This window comes from Scyliorhinus canicula, chromosome 9 (genome assembly GCF_902713615.1).
Source record: "Scyliorhinus canicula chromosome 9, sScyCan1.1, whole genome shotgun sequence".
NCBI classification, from domain to species: Eukaryota; Metazoa; Chordata; class Chondrichthyes; order Carcharhiniformes; family Scyliorhinidae; genus Scyliorhinus; species Scyliorhinus canicula.
The window spans coordinates 66,099,275-66,117,117 of record NC_052154.1 but is presented as its reverse complement, the minus strand read 5'-3'; the positions used below and the strand labels follow the sequence as shown (position 1 = coordinate 66,117,117).

The 17,843-nt window shown below is 47.1% G+C and overlaps 1 protein-coding gene across 1 annotated transcript; it reads left to right on the top strand.

Annotated features, from left to right (window-relative positions):
- The first annotated feature begins 350 nt into the window (after positions 1-350).
- Positions 351-9,479, top strand: LOC119970975 (chymotrypsin-like protease CTRL-1). The gene is made up of 7 exons (XM_038806083.1): positions 351-414; positions 828-931; positions 1,965-2,044; positions 3,657-3,738; positions 6,579-6,762; positions 6,862-6,989; positions 9,261-9,479. The coding sequence occupies exons 1-7, from the start codon at positions 366-368 to the stop codon at positions 9,417-9,419; spliced, it is 786 nt and encodes a 261-aa protein (XP_038662011.1). The 5' UTR covers positions 351-365; the 3' UTR covers positions 9,420-9,479.
- The last annotated feature ends 8,364 nt before the right edge of the window (positions 9,480-17,843 follow it).

Here is a 17,843-nt window from a genome sequence, read left to right as displayed (position 1 = left end):
GGTTTCAGTGGCAAATGAGCTGTAAAAGGGAAGAGACAAGTAACGTTTTGAAGGTGACAAAAGATGGAAAAGTGAATTAATTCAGGAGCAATGGAGATGCAATAAAAGTAAATAAAAACAACCAATTTCGTCACACAGTAGGCTTATTTTTCCACTTATATCAGAAAAGTATTTTGATCGAGGCATTCTAACTAAATAAAAGTGTCCAATGTATGTTGGTTTTGGTAGGAGTAATCTGCCTTCATGGCTATCGTCTAATTGTTGAATTAATATTCCGTATCAGTTTCAGATATGACTGACAGCTAAACAGAAATTGTAAAAGGCAGCTAGCCTGAGCAAACAGCATCCAAACAAGAAAGGCAAGCATGGCTCTCCTTTGGATTGTCTGTCTCGCTATCGCCACGGTAACGACTGGTAAGCAACAGTTCCAATAGAATAATCTGATCCTTTACATTAAAATATTAACAAACGGTTATTTTAATTTCAGTATTGAAGGAAACCCTTGATGTACCACTGTCAAACATGCATTAGTTTTGTGTGATACAATTGCTTTCTTTTCACATGAAGTGTACGTTCAACTTGAAATAATTCTTGGTTTTAGCAAGTTCAGGTGGATTTGGTGGAACTGCTAGAATATTTTAATTTGAAGAATGTTCACTGGGTAAGTCAATATTGCTGCAGTCCACAAACTCAGAGGTGATTCAGTAGAAAAATAAGTGCAACCTTGTTAATCATGGCCTTGCTAAAAAGACAAACATTGGCATTCAGTTCTTTTATAAAGGAGAAATGAAAATATTTTCAGCTATTGATAAAAAATGTGTTTACAGTTGCCGGTGCTCCATCAGTCTACCCCATCGAAACTTATACTTCCAGAATTGTGAATGGACAGCTTGCTAAACCAGGATCCTGGCCATGGCAGGTTTCCCTTCAGGTAACATTAATTATATTATAACATATCCAGTAGTGTAACAGGCCATCGTTTACAATGCTGTATTGAAATTTCTGGCAGCCATATACTTCATAACATCAAATCGGGACTTTATAACTTCTCCATTTGGTAGTGGCCTTTGAGTGAGCCGTTTTTAGGGCTGTTGGTTTGACACCTTCAAGACCCAAAGTAAACCATGAAACAGGTATTTGCCCTCTATTTGCAACGGCAATGGGCATAACTCAGGTTTCAGGCACACGCCTGGGATGACTAACAGGGCGTACTGACCACTTTTGGTGTGAAATTGATGACAGCCATTGTTAAGTTGAGAAATCACTTTGTATCTGAAAATTGAAAAAACAAGGTTCACTTTCTCTCCTACTTGTAGCTAAAGTATATTTAAGCTCAAAAAAAGCCAGAACATGCTGGAAATACTCAGCAGATCAGGCAGCATCTGTGGAGAGAGAAATAATGGCACAAATAGACTCAAAAACAGCTTCTTCCCTGCTGTTACCAGATTCCTAAACGACCCTCTTATGGACTGACCTGATTAACTCTACAGCCCTGTAGGCTTCACCCTATGCCGGTGTTTATGTAGTTACACTGTGAACCTTGTGTTGCCCTATTATGTATTTTCTTTTCTTTTCATGTACTTAATGATCTGTTGAGCTGTTTGCAGAAAAATACTTTTCACCGTACCTCGGTACACATCACAATAACCATATCCAATTTTTTGGTTGTCAGGATTCATTTTTGGGGTGGTGTGGGGTGGTTTCAATGGGAAATCCCATTGACAAGCAGCGGGAGAATAGACTCCCGCCGTCAGCGAACGGTGCGCGGTCGAGAAACATTGGCTGGGGGGCCGGAGAATCCCTGCCCAATGTTTCAGATTGATAACCTTTCATCAGATCTCTCCACAGATGCTGCCTGATCTGCTGAGTATTTTCGGCACTTTGTTTTTATTTCGGATTTCCAGCATTTTCATATATTTATGCTCCTCTGATTCAATTCTGTTTCTGTGAACGCTTCTCCACAGGACTATTATGGGCGCCATTTCTGCGGCGGCTCTTTGATAAATCAGAACTGGGTTATCACTGCTGCTCACTGCAATTTCAAGTAAGTTTTTGATATCAGGCCATCCATTTTTAAATGACAGAAATTTAACTACAAGGCAAACCCCATTTTGACCCCATATTGATAGACATTTGTCAAGGAACACTGTCACCAAAAGCATAACGTCAATCTCCTGTCATTAGATTTATTTCCTGGTTGAGGAGACATTGTGCTGGAGTACTATTGGGATTAAGGCTGATCCTATCTGTCTCACAATCCGGGTGCAAGATAATGTTTGGAAGGTCCCAATTTCCTCTGGTTGGATGCCAATGCACAGAACAAAACTATCCCTGAATTTAGCTTGCCCTGCAGTGGTTAAATATCATTCAGAAAGCCTGTGAGAGTGTTGAACAATGCAAGTACTGGCTCAATTGGAATGCTCGCACTGAAGGTGACATTTAAAGGGGATAAGCATTTCTATCTGCTGAATAGAGACCAGTGGCAGCTTCGACATCATCTCTGGTATCTGTCAACATCCAGAAGAGAAGTGAACCACTCCCCAGCTGCTCCTTCTGTGAGGTGTGAGTAATCCAGAAGCACTGAGTTTTATTTCTAACTTGTGCGACATCGAATCCATGCTAAGTTAATACTGTGGCTGTATAGAAGGTGGGGAATAAACACGAACAGGCACATTAACAAGTGTAAGGTTTCCCACCTGTCTCCATGAGGCCACACAGGCTTGAAGTTTAAGGCTACCAACAAAGGGAAAAATACAGCATAGGAAGAAGCACACTGTCCGGGCTGACTTGTTAGACTGGTACCATTGAGCGATACCATTAAATTGACCAACTTTTCACCCCCCGATAATTCCAATGTTTGTATATTAAAGCACAGGGAGCTTAATCTATTTCAGAACTTTTTCCAATTCTTTTAGTTAGTGATGAGTAAAGCGCCCTCTATTTTATTTTGTGGAGTGTGTTTAAGAGTCCGGCCCCTTTAAGTTTCTTTTCATGCTGCGTTGTGAATGCATGGTCACTTAAAGAGGCTAACTCATGCATGGCGACAGGAAATTCTGAGCTGTTGCATGACTGAACTGCTTAGGGCTGCATGTAATGCTCGCCTGTTGGCGATTAAATCCACTGGGTGCCTTCCTGCCACCTAACCATCCGCTGCTGTCGCCACTTCAGCAGGGATAGTGTCAAGTGGCCCACCAAATGGTGGGCCCAAATGAGCCCTTTAAATGGACAATTAATGCCAGTGGTGAGCAAGAGGGTGGGAAAGGGGTGTCCCTTCTTAACTGGCCCGCCCGGCTACCCTCCCCCCTTGCAAACTCAAACAATGGCCCACATCCTCCTCGCTGATCTCGAAACATTTACAAAGTTCTGATCCATTGCAGTTCGCCTCCTCATCGGCTGCATGCAGTACTTGGACTGGGCATCATTTCTCTTAGCGTAACAGTACTGGAAGGGGCTGGCGGGAAGAAATACCACATTCTGCTTATTAACTGTCAATTCGCGATTTCACTGACTGTGGGACAGCCATTCTTCTCCTGGGCTCAGCCACCCTTACTTTTTAACTGGAGGGAGGGACCCTCGTGCCCATATAATTCAGCCCTGTGGCAAGCAAAATGTCAAACACTTACCACATATTAACATTACAAATGCTTTTTTAACAGCCCTGGGTATCATCATGTTGTGCTTGGAGAGACTGACTTGCATTCCTCAGCAGAACCAGTCCAAGTCAAAACTGTTTCCCAGGTACGTACCCGTTGATACATTCCAATTTGCTTATATATTGTATAAAGATACCAAATGTATTTCCAAATGCAAATTTCCTACTAAGATCCATTTCATTATATTTCACTTTGGAGACCATATACCACAGAACATTTTACATGCACAAGGCTGTAATAGCCAACTTTATTACATGTGGCATGATGTTAACTAAATATACCTTTTGAAATATATTTCCTTGCCCTTTTAACCACATGCATCTGCAGGGAATTTGGCCCTTTCTATGTCATTCATACTGCTCACTATGGAACTTTGGGATTCCACATTATTCCGGCAATAATTTTACTGAGATTTAAAGATTTCTTTCCCGTTTTCTCTCCTTTCTATTTCCGATAACATTTTTTGGCTTGAAAGAGGGCTCAAGATTAGGTGAAAGTCACGATAGCTGAACTTTGATTTTGAAGCACAGGTTTAGATATAAATAGTTTTAAACCATATTTTCTTAAGAAGTTGAAGCTTCAATGTAACCTCAATGTAACCCATCGTCACATTGTCTATGTCTCAACTATGATACAGGCCAGTATTGGTAAGGAGGGCCATTCAGCCCATCTTCATTCCAGAACAACCCTCAACTTCCCTATTTAATTAATGGTTTCAGGGTGTTCTCCTGTCCCACTCTGCTCAGAGGTCCACTCCATGGGGCGCGATTCTCCGCTGCCCACGACGGGTCGGAGAATAGCGGGAGGGCCTTCCTGACAATTTTCACGGCCTCCCGCTATTCTCCCCCCCCTCTGGCCGCCCCCCGACACGAATCGCTGCACGCCGTTTTTTACGGCGAACAGCGATTCTCCGCAGGCCGATGGGCCGAATACCGCGGAGTTTACGGCCGTTTTCACGGCCGCGATCACACCTGCTTTCAGCGTTCGTGAAAACGGCCGCAAAGTGCCCGTCCCGGACAACCATGGCACCGATTGGCACGGCCGTGCCAAGGGTGGCATGGGCCTGCGATCGGTGGGCACCGATCGCGGGCAGCGGGTTCGATACCCGCGCACTATTTGTTCTTCCGCCGCCCCGCAGGATCAGTCCGCGGGGCAGCTAAGGGGCATGACGGCCCGCGCATGCGCGGGTTTGACGCGTCTGCGTGATGACATCATCCGCGCATGCACGGGTTGGAGCCGTCCAACCCGCGCATGCGCGGCTGACGTCATCGTGCGCGTCAGCCGTCGTGATGCTTGGCGCGCGGACTTAGCGACGGTCACTAAGGCTTGATGCCGTGCTAGCCCTGCCCGGGGGGGAAGAATCGGGTCCCGGGAGGGGGCGCGGAGGCTGCCGTGAAACACGGCCAGTTTCACGGCAGCCTTTACGACTCGCCGCATTTGCGGAGAATCGCGCCCCATGTGTCAGTTACCCACTGTGTAAAAAGGAGCTCCATCCTATCAACTCTAATATCAGCTTTTACTAGCTTGGACCTTTAATCTATATTTCCATATCATTTACTATCTTGTCCACCTCTACAAAATCACCTCCCAGTAAATTTATTTCCAGGCTGAAAAGTTCAAATCTGTCCATGCCCTTTCTGATAATTCTCCCGTGAAACCAGGCTCCTCCTGTTGCCTTAAAATAAAAGCAAAATACTGCAGATGCTGGAAATCTTAAATAAAAACAGAAAATGCTGGATAAACCCAGCAGGGATAGTAGCATCTGTGGAGGAGGAGGAAGAAGAAGGGTCACATGGACTGGAAATGTTAACTCTGTTTCTCTCTCCACAGATGCTGCCAGACCTGCTGAGATTCTCCAGCATTTTCTGTTTTAATGTCCTTGTTGCCCTTCTCTTTGCTATCTTCCCTGGTTTTTCGGTAGCTGCAATCGGAGACTGTGCTCACGATGTGGTTTGACCTAAGGACTGGACAGTTTGATCACTACTTTAGAACATAGAACATACAGTGCAGAAGGAGGCCATTCGTCCCATTGAGTCGGAACCGACCCACTTAAGCTCTCACTTCCACCCTATCCCCGTAACCCAATAACCCCTCCTCACCTTTTTTTTTGCACACGAAGGGCAATTTAGCATAGCCAATCCACCTAAACTGCACATCTTTAGACTGTGGGAGGAAACTGGAGCACCCGGAGGAAACCCATGCAGACACGGAGAGAACGTGCGGACTCCGCACAGACAGTGACCCAGCGGGGAATCGAACCTGGGACTCTGGCGCTGTGAAGCCACAGTGCTAGCCACCTATGCTACTGTGCTACCATACATTCTGCTTGGCTGTTGGCTTTAGATTAGAGAAATACAGCATAGAACAGGCCCTTCGGCCCACGATGTTGCGCCGAACTTTTGTCCTAGGTTAATCATAGAATTTTGGACAATTTTTCATGGCCAATCCACCCAACCTGCACATCTTTGGACTGTGGGAGGAAACCGGAGTACCCGGAGGAAACCCACGCAGTCACGGGGAGGATGTGCAGACTCCACACAGACAGTGACCCAAGTCGAAATCGAACTTGGGACCCTGGAGCTGTGAAGCAATTGTGCTATCCACAATGCTATCGTGCTGCCCTTAAGAAGTTAACCTACACTCCCTTATTCTACCCTAATCCAAGTACCTATCCAATAGCCGCTTGAAGGTCCATAAATTTTCCGACTCAACTACTACCACAGGCAGTGCATTCCATGCCCCCTCTACTCTCTGGGTAAAGAACCTACCTCTGACATCCCCTATATTTGTTCAATATAGCTTTGCATTGGCCGAATAAATGGGGCATTGAATCTATCACATACTCAAATCTCTTTCAGTTTTATCCCTCGCTATCGTAATACCATTCTTGAAGAATGAATAAGTGACTTTATACCTTTGCCGCAGATCATAACTCATCCTTACTGGGACCCGCGAAACATGAACTATGACTGTACTCTTCTCCGACTCTCTTCACCAGCCAATATAAATAACTATGTCTCTCCGATCCGACTTGTTGCTGCCAGTGCCTACATTCCAGGAGGCACAACCTGCATCACAACCGGATGGGGAAGGACTGTATCTGGAGGCTGTAAGATTATTCAAAAGTACTTCTCTAAAGTGAATCTGTGCAGTCTTTGCTTCCCTTGTTATTACTAATCTTTGCTTCCCTTGTTTATTTCCCTCCAAGCAACCTCTACCAAACTGATGCAGACCAATATTCCCGTTATTGATCCACAAACCTGTCGACAGTACTGGGGGAATCAAATCAGTGATGTAATGATTTGCGCTGGTGCCTCCGGATCTTCCTCTTGTCAGGTAGACACAAACTTTCAGAGGTTTTTAAAGGTCTGAACAGGCTTCTCTCATGATGAGGTCCACAATATACCAGTAGTTAAAGCTTCAAATCACTGTTATTATGGATCAGGAATACATAGAAGTAAGTTGAAGTCAAATCAGCAGTATAATATCTATTCAGATGGTCTTATTTTCCATCATTCTGCACAATAAGACTGTGATTTTTTTTTTTTCCGTGGGCTTGAGTTGCATTTTGACGCTTGGTTCAGTTGTGGGACTGATGAGCTCAGTGAATTCCACAACCTTCAACTGACAACAATGGTCCCATTTCACATCCATGTCAACCAATCTGAGTGGGGACTTTAAGACAGAATAGGTTTGATGTCCCATTAAACTGCCTGCACCATGACACAGGTACAATCTCCTCGGAATATTCTGCACCTTTTAGTGCGATCTGCAGCAACACTGAAAATCACAACCCTCAGTCTTTCTGAACTAAATCCACTTTGTCACTAACTGGTAGATTTTTTTTATTGCTAATGATTTAATTAATTGTGAAATACTTTGTCACGGCAATTAATCTACTGATGGAGAAACAACAAATCTGACTAACGTACAATCTAATTGGGACGACATGCTAGTTTACCCTTTCCAATGGAAATTTGGCACATTATGGGCTGGATTCTCCACCACATAACACCAGCAGTGGAGTTCCTGATGCAGTGGAGGATCCAACATCAGAGAAAAAAACAGCATCGGCATTTTCTAATGTTCCAATTCCCCACTGGTGGCGGCATTGAGGTGCACACCCCGTGCCAGCGGGAAGATACATATAGGTCAAAATGACCCATTTGCATCCTATTAACGGCTGGGCACTGGATTCTCCATGCCTCTGTTATGCGTCCACCCTCTGGGCTGAGATTCACGTGGGCATGGATTGGTACAAGTATTTCTCAGTGTGGCCTTGACACAGTGGACCTCACAGAGGCACCAAGTCCATTGGAGGGTCCCCTCACTTCCAACCTCTCACCAGACCCCCACCAGAGACTCCCACCAGGCCCGCATCAGAAACCTGCATCAGAGGTGCCCATCAGCGATCCCCATCAGATACCCCCACCAAAGACCACCACCAGAGACCCTATCAAAGACCCACACCAGAAACCTCCATAACAGGAAACCCCCATAACAGGGAAACTCCACAACAGGGAAACCCCCATATCAGAGAATACCTCCATTGCAGGGCGCCCTTATAACAGGCAACCCCCCCACCCACAGCAGAGAACCCCCGAACTCTCCATCAGATGCCCTTGCCTGAAAGCTAAACAGCAGTCCAGGCAGAAACAGTGAAAAAATTCATTGCTTTCTCACTCACCTGTGTCTTACACCTGCTGCCTCAGACGGATGTTTAGAAAACAGCAACTGTAATTTAATAGAAAGCTAAAACCACATTACAAGGCTTTCAACCACCTCATATCCTTCAATCTCCAAACTTTTATTCACTTCAAAGAGAAATAGCTTTTAGTAGCCTGTAATTGACAGCTTCCAGACAGCCATTTGTCTTGATTGATCATTTTAATTTCCCTTCACACTTGAATGGATCTCAAGTACCCTGTTGTGAAACTAACCACAGTGTTTACCAACATCTTGACGTTAAGTGCTTTCACTTCCTATTTTTCTCAGCAGAAAGCACTTAATTGCTTTTGATGCAGTCATGAGCTGTCAATCATAACTAGATGTTTCCCTTTGAAATTAATAGAAGTCTTGCAGATTAAAGGATCTGAGGGGTTTTAAAGCCTTGCGATGTGGTTCTGTTGGGGGTCTCTGGTGGAGGTCTCTGATGGGAGTCTCTGATGGGGGTCTGTGGTGAGGGTCTCCAGTGAGGGGTCAGTGGTGGAGGTCAGGTCGCCCTCATGAATGCATTCTGTGGAATGATCCAGAAATTCCGCTGATGGGGGAGAGTGTGACCCTACTTGTCGGGGGATTGGATTTGCATTACAACAGTGGCCCAATAATGGGATTTGTAACAAAATCCCTTGCGATCCCTGCTTTGCATAAATCTGCATAGCGAGAATACTGAACCGCTTCTAGGTGCCGCACCCAGTGCCAGTGTAAAAGAGAAGCAGCTCAACTCCGGAAGAGAACATAGTCTCCCAAATGGAGAATCCTGCCCTACATAACTTTCAGTGGTAATGCCTTTTGAAATGCTGGTAGGTTAAGCCAGAAAGTTTTGCAGTGATGATTACTCAAGTTTCATTTCACAAATGATAGAGTTTTCCATTTTTCTAATTGCAGGGTGACTCTGGTGGTCCTCTTGTTTGTTATGGGAATACCGGCTGGAACTTGGTTGGCATTGTTTCTTGGGGAATGGTGAACTGTAATACATACAGTCCTGCAGTTTACGCCCGTGTTTCCAAATTCCGCTCATTTATTGATCAGTACATTAATTACTAATGAGCCTAACCACTCTGGGGAGCATGCCAAGTTAATAAATGAATAAACCATGTGCCTGCATTCAGTTTCCCTCTTCTTTAATTGTTTTAATTTACTTTGAATGACTGGACTAACATTAACTCCAAATATTGAACCCTTCTGACCAGAATCAGAACTTACACTGGAGCCAAAAACAAATGAGCACAAATGTTCAGACTGGTCACACCTACATTTCAGGTACAAGGTCAACGGGACCCATTGAAAAAGGTGGTCGTAGTTTGTAAAGTTAGATTTTGACCCAATTTACACTTCAGACACTTTTCTGCTGAAGTGCTGAGATTGAAACAAAGTCCCCCATTTAGACAGTAACAGCAGTGTTCTTGTCTCATGCTGTAAAGGACACAGTCACACTCATTCAAAATAGGTGTCCACAATTGCCAGTCACAAGTATGGATTTCAAGAGCTCTGCCTGAAGGTTGCTGGGAGCACTTTATCGAATCATACAGCTCAGTAGGAGGCCTATCAGGTCATTGCGTCTCTGCTGGCTCTTTGGAAGAACCATCAAATTACTAAGGAATTTGCTTACATCATCCTTACATGCAGTACAACAATTTACTGCAAGAAAAGTTCTTATCATCGCTCCCTGGTCCTTTTGCCAATTATTGTAAATCTGATTCCTGTCCTTCCTGCCAACGGAGACAGTTTCTCCCTCCGTTCTCCAGCAAACCTGTCACAATTTTGAACATTTCTTTTAAATCTCCCCTTAACCTTCTCGATTCTAAGCAGAACAATCTCAATCTCTCCACATCACTCCAAGTCCGTCATCCCTGGAACCACTTTCATGAGAGTTTCACCTTATTTCCCTGGTTCCTATTGTTCTGATGAAAGCAATAAGCTGATGAAGCGGCAATGGTGGTATTTGTACCTAATTGAAGAAGGAGAGGACAAGGAACAGAAGGATGTCAGGCCGGACCAACTGCGTCGGAGGTGTTCTGAGTCCAGAGATGCATGTACCTTACCTTGTCAGAGAATTGGTGTGTGCAACAGCTCCCAGACAAGAGGGGAGCTGTGATGGTGCAAGCGCACACAAGACCTAGAGAAGTAGCAAAAGCTGATCAGCAGCTCTCAAAGAGCTGAAACGTCAAGAAAGTAGAAAGGAAGACTTTCACAACCTTAGGACATCTCACAGTGTTTTAGAGCAATTTAGTAGATGTTAATATTTAATATTCATTCATGGCATGTGGGTGGGCATCACTGGCACTTATTGCTGATCCCTAATTACTGCCCTTTAACTGAGCTAAGAGTCAACCATATTGCTGTGGGTCTGGAGTCACGTGTAGGCCAGACCAACTTCCCTAAAGGACATTAGAGAGCCTGATGGGTTTTTACAACAATTATTTCATGGTCAGTATTTTACACTTTTAATTCCGGAGTTTTATTGAATTCAAGTTTCACCACCTGCCAAGGTTAGATTTGAACCCAGGCCCGAGAATGACCCTGAATTACAAGTCCAGTAGACAACATGACTATGCCACCTCTGGGCATTGTTGCAATGCACGAATGGCCCTGCATGGTCATCCATGGGCATGGGCTTGAATAATCTTGGTATTTTCAACTTTCCTTCCCTTACGCTAAAAGTAAAACACGTGCCTGTAAGGTTGAAGGGGGAAATTGGATTGGATTGGATTTGTTTATTGTCACGTGTACCGAGGTAAAGTGAAAAGTATTTTTCTGCGAGCAGCTCAACAGATCATTAAGAATTTGGGAAGAAAAGGGAATTAAAGAAAATACATAATAGGGCAACACAAGATATACAATGTAACTACATAAGCAGCGGCATCGGATGAAGCATACAGGGTGTAGTGTTAATGAGGTCAGTCCATAAGAGGGTCATTTAGGAGTCTGGTGACAGTGGGGAAGAAGCTGTTTTTGAGTCTGTTCGTGCGTGTTCTCAGACTTCTGTATCTCTTGCCCGATGAAAGAAGTTGGAAGAGTGAGTAAGCCGGGTGGGAGGGATCTTTGATTATGCTGCACGCTTTCCCCAGGCAGCGGGAGGTGCAGATGGAGTCAATGGATGGGAGGCAGGTTCGTGTGATGGACTGGGCGGTGTTCACAACTCTCTGGAGGTTCTTGCGGTCCTGGGCCGAGCAGTTGCCATACCAGGCTGTGATGCAGCCAGATAGGATGCTTTCTATGGTGCATCTGTAAAAGTTGGTAAGGGTGAATGTGGACATGCCGAATTTCCTTAGTTTCCTGAGGAAGTATAAGCGCTGTTGTGCTTTCTTGGTGGTAGCGTCGACGTGGGTGGACCAGGACAGATTTTTGGAGATGTGCACCCCTAGGAATTTGAAACTGCTAAACATCTCCACCTCAGCCCCGTTGATGCTGACAGGGGTGTGTACAGTACTTTGCTTGCTGAAGTCAATGACCAGCTCTTTAGTTTTGCTGGCATTGAGAGAGAGATTGTTGCCGCTGCACCACTCCACTAGGTTCTCTATCTCCCTCCTGTATTCTCTCTCGTTGTTATTTGAGATCCAGCCCACTATGGTCGTATTGTCAGCAAACATGTAGATGGAGTTAGAACCAAATTTTGCCATGTAGTCGTGTGTGTACAGGGAGTAGAGTGGGGGGTTAAGTACGCAGCCTTGCGGGGCCCCGGTATTGAGGACTATTGTGGAGGAGGTGTTGCTGTTCATTCTTACTGACTGTGGTCTGTTGGTCAGAGTGGGGAGCCAAGTCCTAGGTTTTGGAGCTTTGATATGAGCTTGGCCGGGATAATGGTGTTGAAGGCGGAGCTGTAGTCAATAAATAGGAGTCTGATGTAGGAGTCCTTGTTTTCGAGATGCTCTAGGGATGAGTGTTGGGCCAGGGAAATAGCGTCTGATGTGGACCGGTTGCGGCGGTATGCGAATTGCAGTGGATTAAGGCGTTCTGGGAGTATGGAGGTGATGTGCTTCATGATCAACCTCTCGAAGCGCTTCATTACGACTGATGTCAGGGCCACCGGACGGTAGTCATTGAGGCACGTTGCCTGGTTCTTCTTTGGCACCGGTATGATGGTCGTCTTCTTGAAGCAGGTGGGGACCTCGGAGTGGAGTAGGGACAAGTTAAAGATGTCCGCGAACACCTCTGCCAGCTGGTCCGTGCAGGCTCTGAGTGCCGACCAGGAATCCCATCCGGGCCCAATCTCAATTCCAAATTCCAATGTTGTCAGCACAAAATTAATGCTGCAATTCTGGAAGTATTTGCGGTCGTGTTCCTCTGGGGGAAGGTTGAATCTTTAGATTAAATGTGATCCATTCAGGTTAATTCTTTACTTATATTTCACAAGTAAAGAAAGAAAAATAGTTAAATTTGGATCTTCAACAGTCCTGCCAAAGGTTACCTCAATTGTTAACCTATTTAAACTGCATTATCTCATTTAATTAAAGGCATTCCCTCCCCTCCAGACACAGGACATGGAGATGCTGTACCCAATCCAATTACCATTCCTTTACAGAGATACTGGACAGGATTCTCTGCAGCCCAACGCTAAAATCGTGATCTGCGATTGAGCAGAGAATGGATTCCGACCCTGGAATCGGGGCCGGAGCCGGTTTAGCGCCGGTCCGCTATGCTCCACCCCCTCCAAACCGGTATGATTGTGATGTGCGCCATGCGCCGTTTCAACAGTGTTGGTGTGTCATCGGCTGGTCTACCCACGATGCTCCACCCCCAATGGGTCGAGTTCCCGACGGCGCGGGCCATGTGTGGTCCCGAGCTTGGGAAAGCCTGGCGTGCCGGCTGTGTCCTGCACCGCCACACTTGGCTGGGATTCATGCAGCTGGCTGGGGGGGGGAGGGAGCTTCTGCTAGGGCTGGGGGACTGGTGCAGGATGGCCAGGGGGTCGGCTGCGGAGTCATGGTAGGCGGGTTGGGTTCGCACACGGCCAGCACCATGTTTCACGGCAGGACCGGTGCAGGCCATCAGCCATGCGCATGCGCGGCCCGGGACACGGCACGGCCATTCTTCAGCCATGTTCTGCGCAGTCCGCGGGAGTTTCAGTCGGCGCGGTGCTAGCCCCTCACCGGTACCGGAATTGGTGAGGTTTCACACCGATTTTCTGGCCGTAAAAGTCCACACATGCTCCACTGGTGTCAGCACTTAGTCTCCCAAATGGAGAATCCAGCCCAGTCCCTCCTTCAAACCGCCCAGTTCATATGCATTCACTTTTCTCTTCAATTCAATGTAGCTTATTTCCACCTCCAAACTGGTTAAATTGCTAGTCTTTGTCTCCTCAATCCACTCAGTATTGAATATTCTCCCTCCTCTCGGGCTGCCATATGCTGTCTTAGCCTATGCTGACACTCTCAATTAATGCTGTCGGTTTCAACCTGTCCAGCCTTTCAGCAGCCCTTGCAGCATCAACTTGGCTCAGGAGCTTAACTTTCAACTAATGGGGTGGCACAGTGGTTAGCACTGCTGCCTCATTGTGCCAGGGACCCAGGTTCAGTTCTGGCCTTGGGGATAAGTCAGGGGAGTGGGCCTGCTAGATCGGCCCACTCGGCCCTGCTAGATCGGCTCTTTCAGAGGCTTGGTGCAAACCCGTTGGGCTGAATGGCCTCCTTCTGCACTGTAGGAATTCTGTGGTTCTAACTTTAAATCAGAAGGCTTGTGAGTTTGAGTCCCAGCTAAGAACTTGAACATATAACCTAGTATTAAGGCACTAACTGAGGCGTTAGGTTAGCTGTTAAACCACGACCCCCGTCTGTCTGCTGTAATATGTCCAGTGGTGTTACTTGAAGAAGAGTTTTACCAATATATCCCAGCCAATATTTATCCCTCAGGCAGCAGTTCCAAAAACAGATTTTCTGGCCGTTCAACCCATTGCAACTTGTGGGACCTGACAGTGCATAAATTGGCCGCTGCATTTGTCCACAGAACAAGGGTGACTACACTTCAAATGTTCTTCATTGTTTATAAGGTGCTTTCTGGAGATGTGAAAGGTGCACCAATCTGTACAAGTTTTCTGTTTCCGCCCTGGAGGAACTAACTCAACTAGTTTCACCAGAAGGAGAAGATCTTCATCCAAATAATCCAGCTGGATTGAACCCAGGACCAATGTAGCCACTGTGCCTCACAATTTTTCAAATGCAATCTTGTTTGTGATGGAAAGAAAGCGGCTAGCTTCCAAGTACATTCACCATTGTGCCAAACACTTTTTTATCTGTAGCTTCTGACAAATTAAATCTCATCAGCAGGAGAGGTCCTAAGAGAGGTCAATTAGCACAGGTGGGGAAAAAATGAAAACTCCCATCAAATGTTCAGTTATGTACAGTCAGCAAAAGTAGAGAGAATGAACTAATGCTAAAAAAAAAATACATTACTCATTGATCCTGAAGCGGGAGAAGGACCCAGAGCAATGTGGGTCATACAGGCCAATCTCCCGACCAAATGTGGACGCCAAATTGCCGACCAAGATTTTGGCTTGAGAATAGAGGATTGTGTTCCGGGGGTGATAGGGGAGGACCAGACAGGATTTGTCAAAGGCAGGCAGTTAACAGCCAAGGTTAGAAGGCTCTTGAATGTCATCATGATGCCCTCCAAGGGGAGGGAGGAGGAGGTCGCTATGGACGCGGGGAAGGCCTTCGACCAGGTGGAGTGGAAGTACTTGTGGGAGGTCCTGGGGCGGTTTGGGTTTGGACAGGGTTTTGTGAATTGGGTCCGGTTGCTGTATCAGGCACCGGTGGTGAGTGTGCGGACGAACCAGGTGAGCTCAGAGTATTTTAGACTGAGCCAGGGGCGAGGCAGGGATGTCCACTCTCCCCATTGTTGTTTACTTTGGCTGTAGAATCATTCATTGGCGATGGTGCTGAGAGTCAAAGGGCTGGAAGGGGCTAGTCCGGAGTGTGGGGGGGGGGGGGGGGGGAACACAGGGTCTTGTTATATGTGGATGACCTACTCCAGTATATTTCTGACCCGTTAGGGGGGATGGGAGAGATTATGTGGAGCTCAGGGGAATTTGGCCCATTCTCGGGGTCTAAATTGAATGTGGGAAAAAGTGAGGTTTTCGTGACCCAGACGAGGGGGCAGGAGAGGAGGCTGGGGGGGGGGGGGGGGGGGGGGGGGGGGGGGGTGGCGGGGGGGGGGGGGGTTGCCGTTTAAAGTGGTGGGAGGGAGTTTTTGATACTTGGGAATCCAAGTGGCACAGGGATGGGAGCAATTGCAGAAATTAAATCTATCCCTGTTAGTTGAGCAAATGAAGGATGACTTTCGGAGGTAGGACATGCTCCCGTTGTCACTGGCGGGGAGGGTACAGACTGTAAAGGTGACGGTTCTCTCAAGATTTCTGTTTGTTTTCCTGTGTCTCTCTATTTTTAATCCAAAGGCCTTTGTTAAGTGGGTTAATGCGGTGACCTTGGGGTTTGTATGGATGGGTAAAACCCCGCAAGTAAGGAAAGTGTTGTTGGAGCGGAGCCGAGATTAGGGGAGGGTTGGCCCTACCGAACTTTAGGAATTACTACTGGGTGGCAAATATAGCCATGATCAGGAAGTGGGTAGTGGGAGAGGGGTCGATGTGGGAGTGGGTAGGGGCGGCATCATGTAGGGGCACAAGTGTAGGAGCACTGGTAACGGCAGCTTTGCTGGTCCCTACGGCCCGGTACTCCACAAGCCCGGTGGTGGTGGTGACCCTGAGAGTTTGGGGACAGTGGCGAAAGCATATGGGAGTGGAGGAAGAGTCGATATGGGCTCCAATTTGTGGCAATCACCGGTTTGTCCCATGGAGGTTAGATGGGGGGTTTCGGAGGTGGCAGAGAGCCGGTATTGAGAGGCTGGGAGATCTGTTTATTGATGGAAGCTTTCCCTGTTTGGAGAATCTGGAGGAGGAGTTTGAATTACCGGGTGGGAATGGGTTTCGCTATCTGCAGGTGAGGAATTTTGTGCGAAGGCAGGTTTTGACCTTTTCGCTCCTCCCACCACAGGGGATGCAGGATAAGGTCGTTTCTAGAACGGGGGCAGGGAAGAGGAAGGTCCCAAATATTTATAAAGAACTTATGGAGTGGGAGGGAACCCAGATTGGGGAGGTAAAGCGTAAATGGGAGGATGAGTTGGGAAAGGAGCTAGAGGTGGGTCTGTGGGAGGATGCTCTGAGTCCTCATCGTGTGCCAGGCTCAGCCTGATGCAATGCAAGGTGGTTCACCGGGCTCACATGACAGTGGCCCGGATGAGCAGGTTCTTTGGGGTGGAAGACAGGTGCAAAATGTGCGGGAAGACCAGCGAACCATGTCCACATGTTCTGGGCATGTCCAAAGCTTAGGGGATTTTGGCAGGGGTTTGCAGATGTCATGTCATTAGGGCAGCATGATAGTATAGTGGTTAGCACAATTGATTCACAACTCCAGGGTCCCAGGTTCGATTCCTGGCTTGGGTCACTGTCTGTGCGGAGTCTGCACGTTCTCCCCGTGTGTGCGTGGGTTTCCTCCGGGTGCTCCGGTTTCCTCCCACAGTCCAAAGATGTGCAGGTGAGGTGGATTGGCCATGCTAAATTGCCCTTAGTGTCCAAAATCGCCCTTAGTGTTGGGTGGGGTTATTGGGTTATGGGGATAGGGCGGGGGTGTGGGCTTGGGTCGGGTGCTCTTTCCAAGAGCCGGTGCAGACTTGATGGGCCGAATGGCCTCCTTCTGCACTGTAAATTCTACAGTCTATAGTCTATGTCCACGGTGCTAAAAACGAGGGTGGTGCCGAGTCCGGAGGTGGCGATCTTTGGAGTTTCGGAAGACCCGGGAGTCCAGGGGGCGAGAGAGGCTGATGTTTTGGCCTTTGCCTCCTTGGTAGCCCGGAGATTTTTTTTTTTAGAACAGTACAGCACAGAACAGGCCCTTCAGCCCTCAATGTTGTGCCGAGCAATGATCACCCTACTCAAGCCCACGTATCCACCCTATACCAGTAACCCAACAACCCCCATTAACATTATTTTTTTTAGGACGCTAAGGGCAATTTAGCCTGGCCAATCCACCTAACCCGCACATCTTTGGACTGTGGGAGGAAACCGGAGCACCTGGAGGAAACCCACGCACACACGGGGAGGACGTGCAGACTCTGCACAGACAGTGACCCAAGCCGGGAATCGAACCTGGGACCCTGGAGCTGTGAAGCATTGATGCTGACCACCATGCTACTGTGCTGCCCATGGATCCTATTATCCTGGAGGGATTCGGAGCCCCCTAAATCAGGGGTATGGGTTAGCGACATGGCTGGGTTTCTCAGGCTTGAGAAAATTAAGTTCGCCCTGAGAGGATCAGATGTTTGTCCAGGGGTGGCAGCCGTTTATCGACTTCTTCGGGGAAAACAAAACTGTTAGTAGATACAATAAGGGGGGGTTAGGGGGTGGGGTAGGGGGAGTTAATATAGTTCAGTTCAGGCGGGTTCAGCGAGAAGAGACGGAGGGACTCGGGGATTATGTTT

Coding starts and splice junctions, on each gene's coding strand:
- LOC119970975 (XM_038806083.1), top strand. CDS start 366: ATGGCTCTCCTTTGGATTGTCTGTCTCGCTATCGCCACGGTAACGACT. Junction 415..827: donor TATCGCCACGGTAACGACTG/GTAAGCAACAGT, acceptor ATGTGTTTACAG/TTGCCGGTGCTCCATCAGTC. Junction 3,739..6,578: donor AAGTCAAAACTGTTTCCCAG/GTACGTACCCGT, acceptor CCTTTGCCGCAG/ATCATAACTCATCCTTACTG.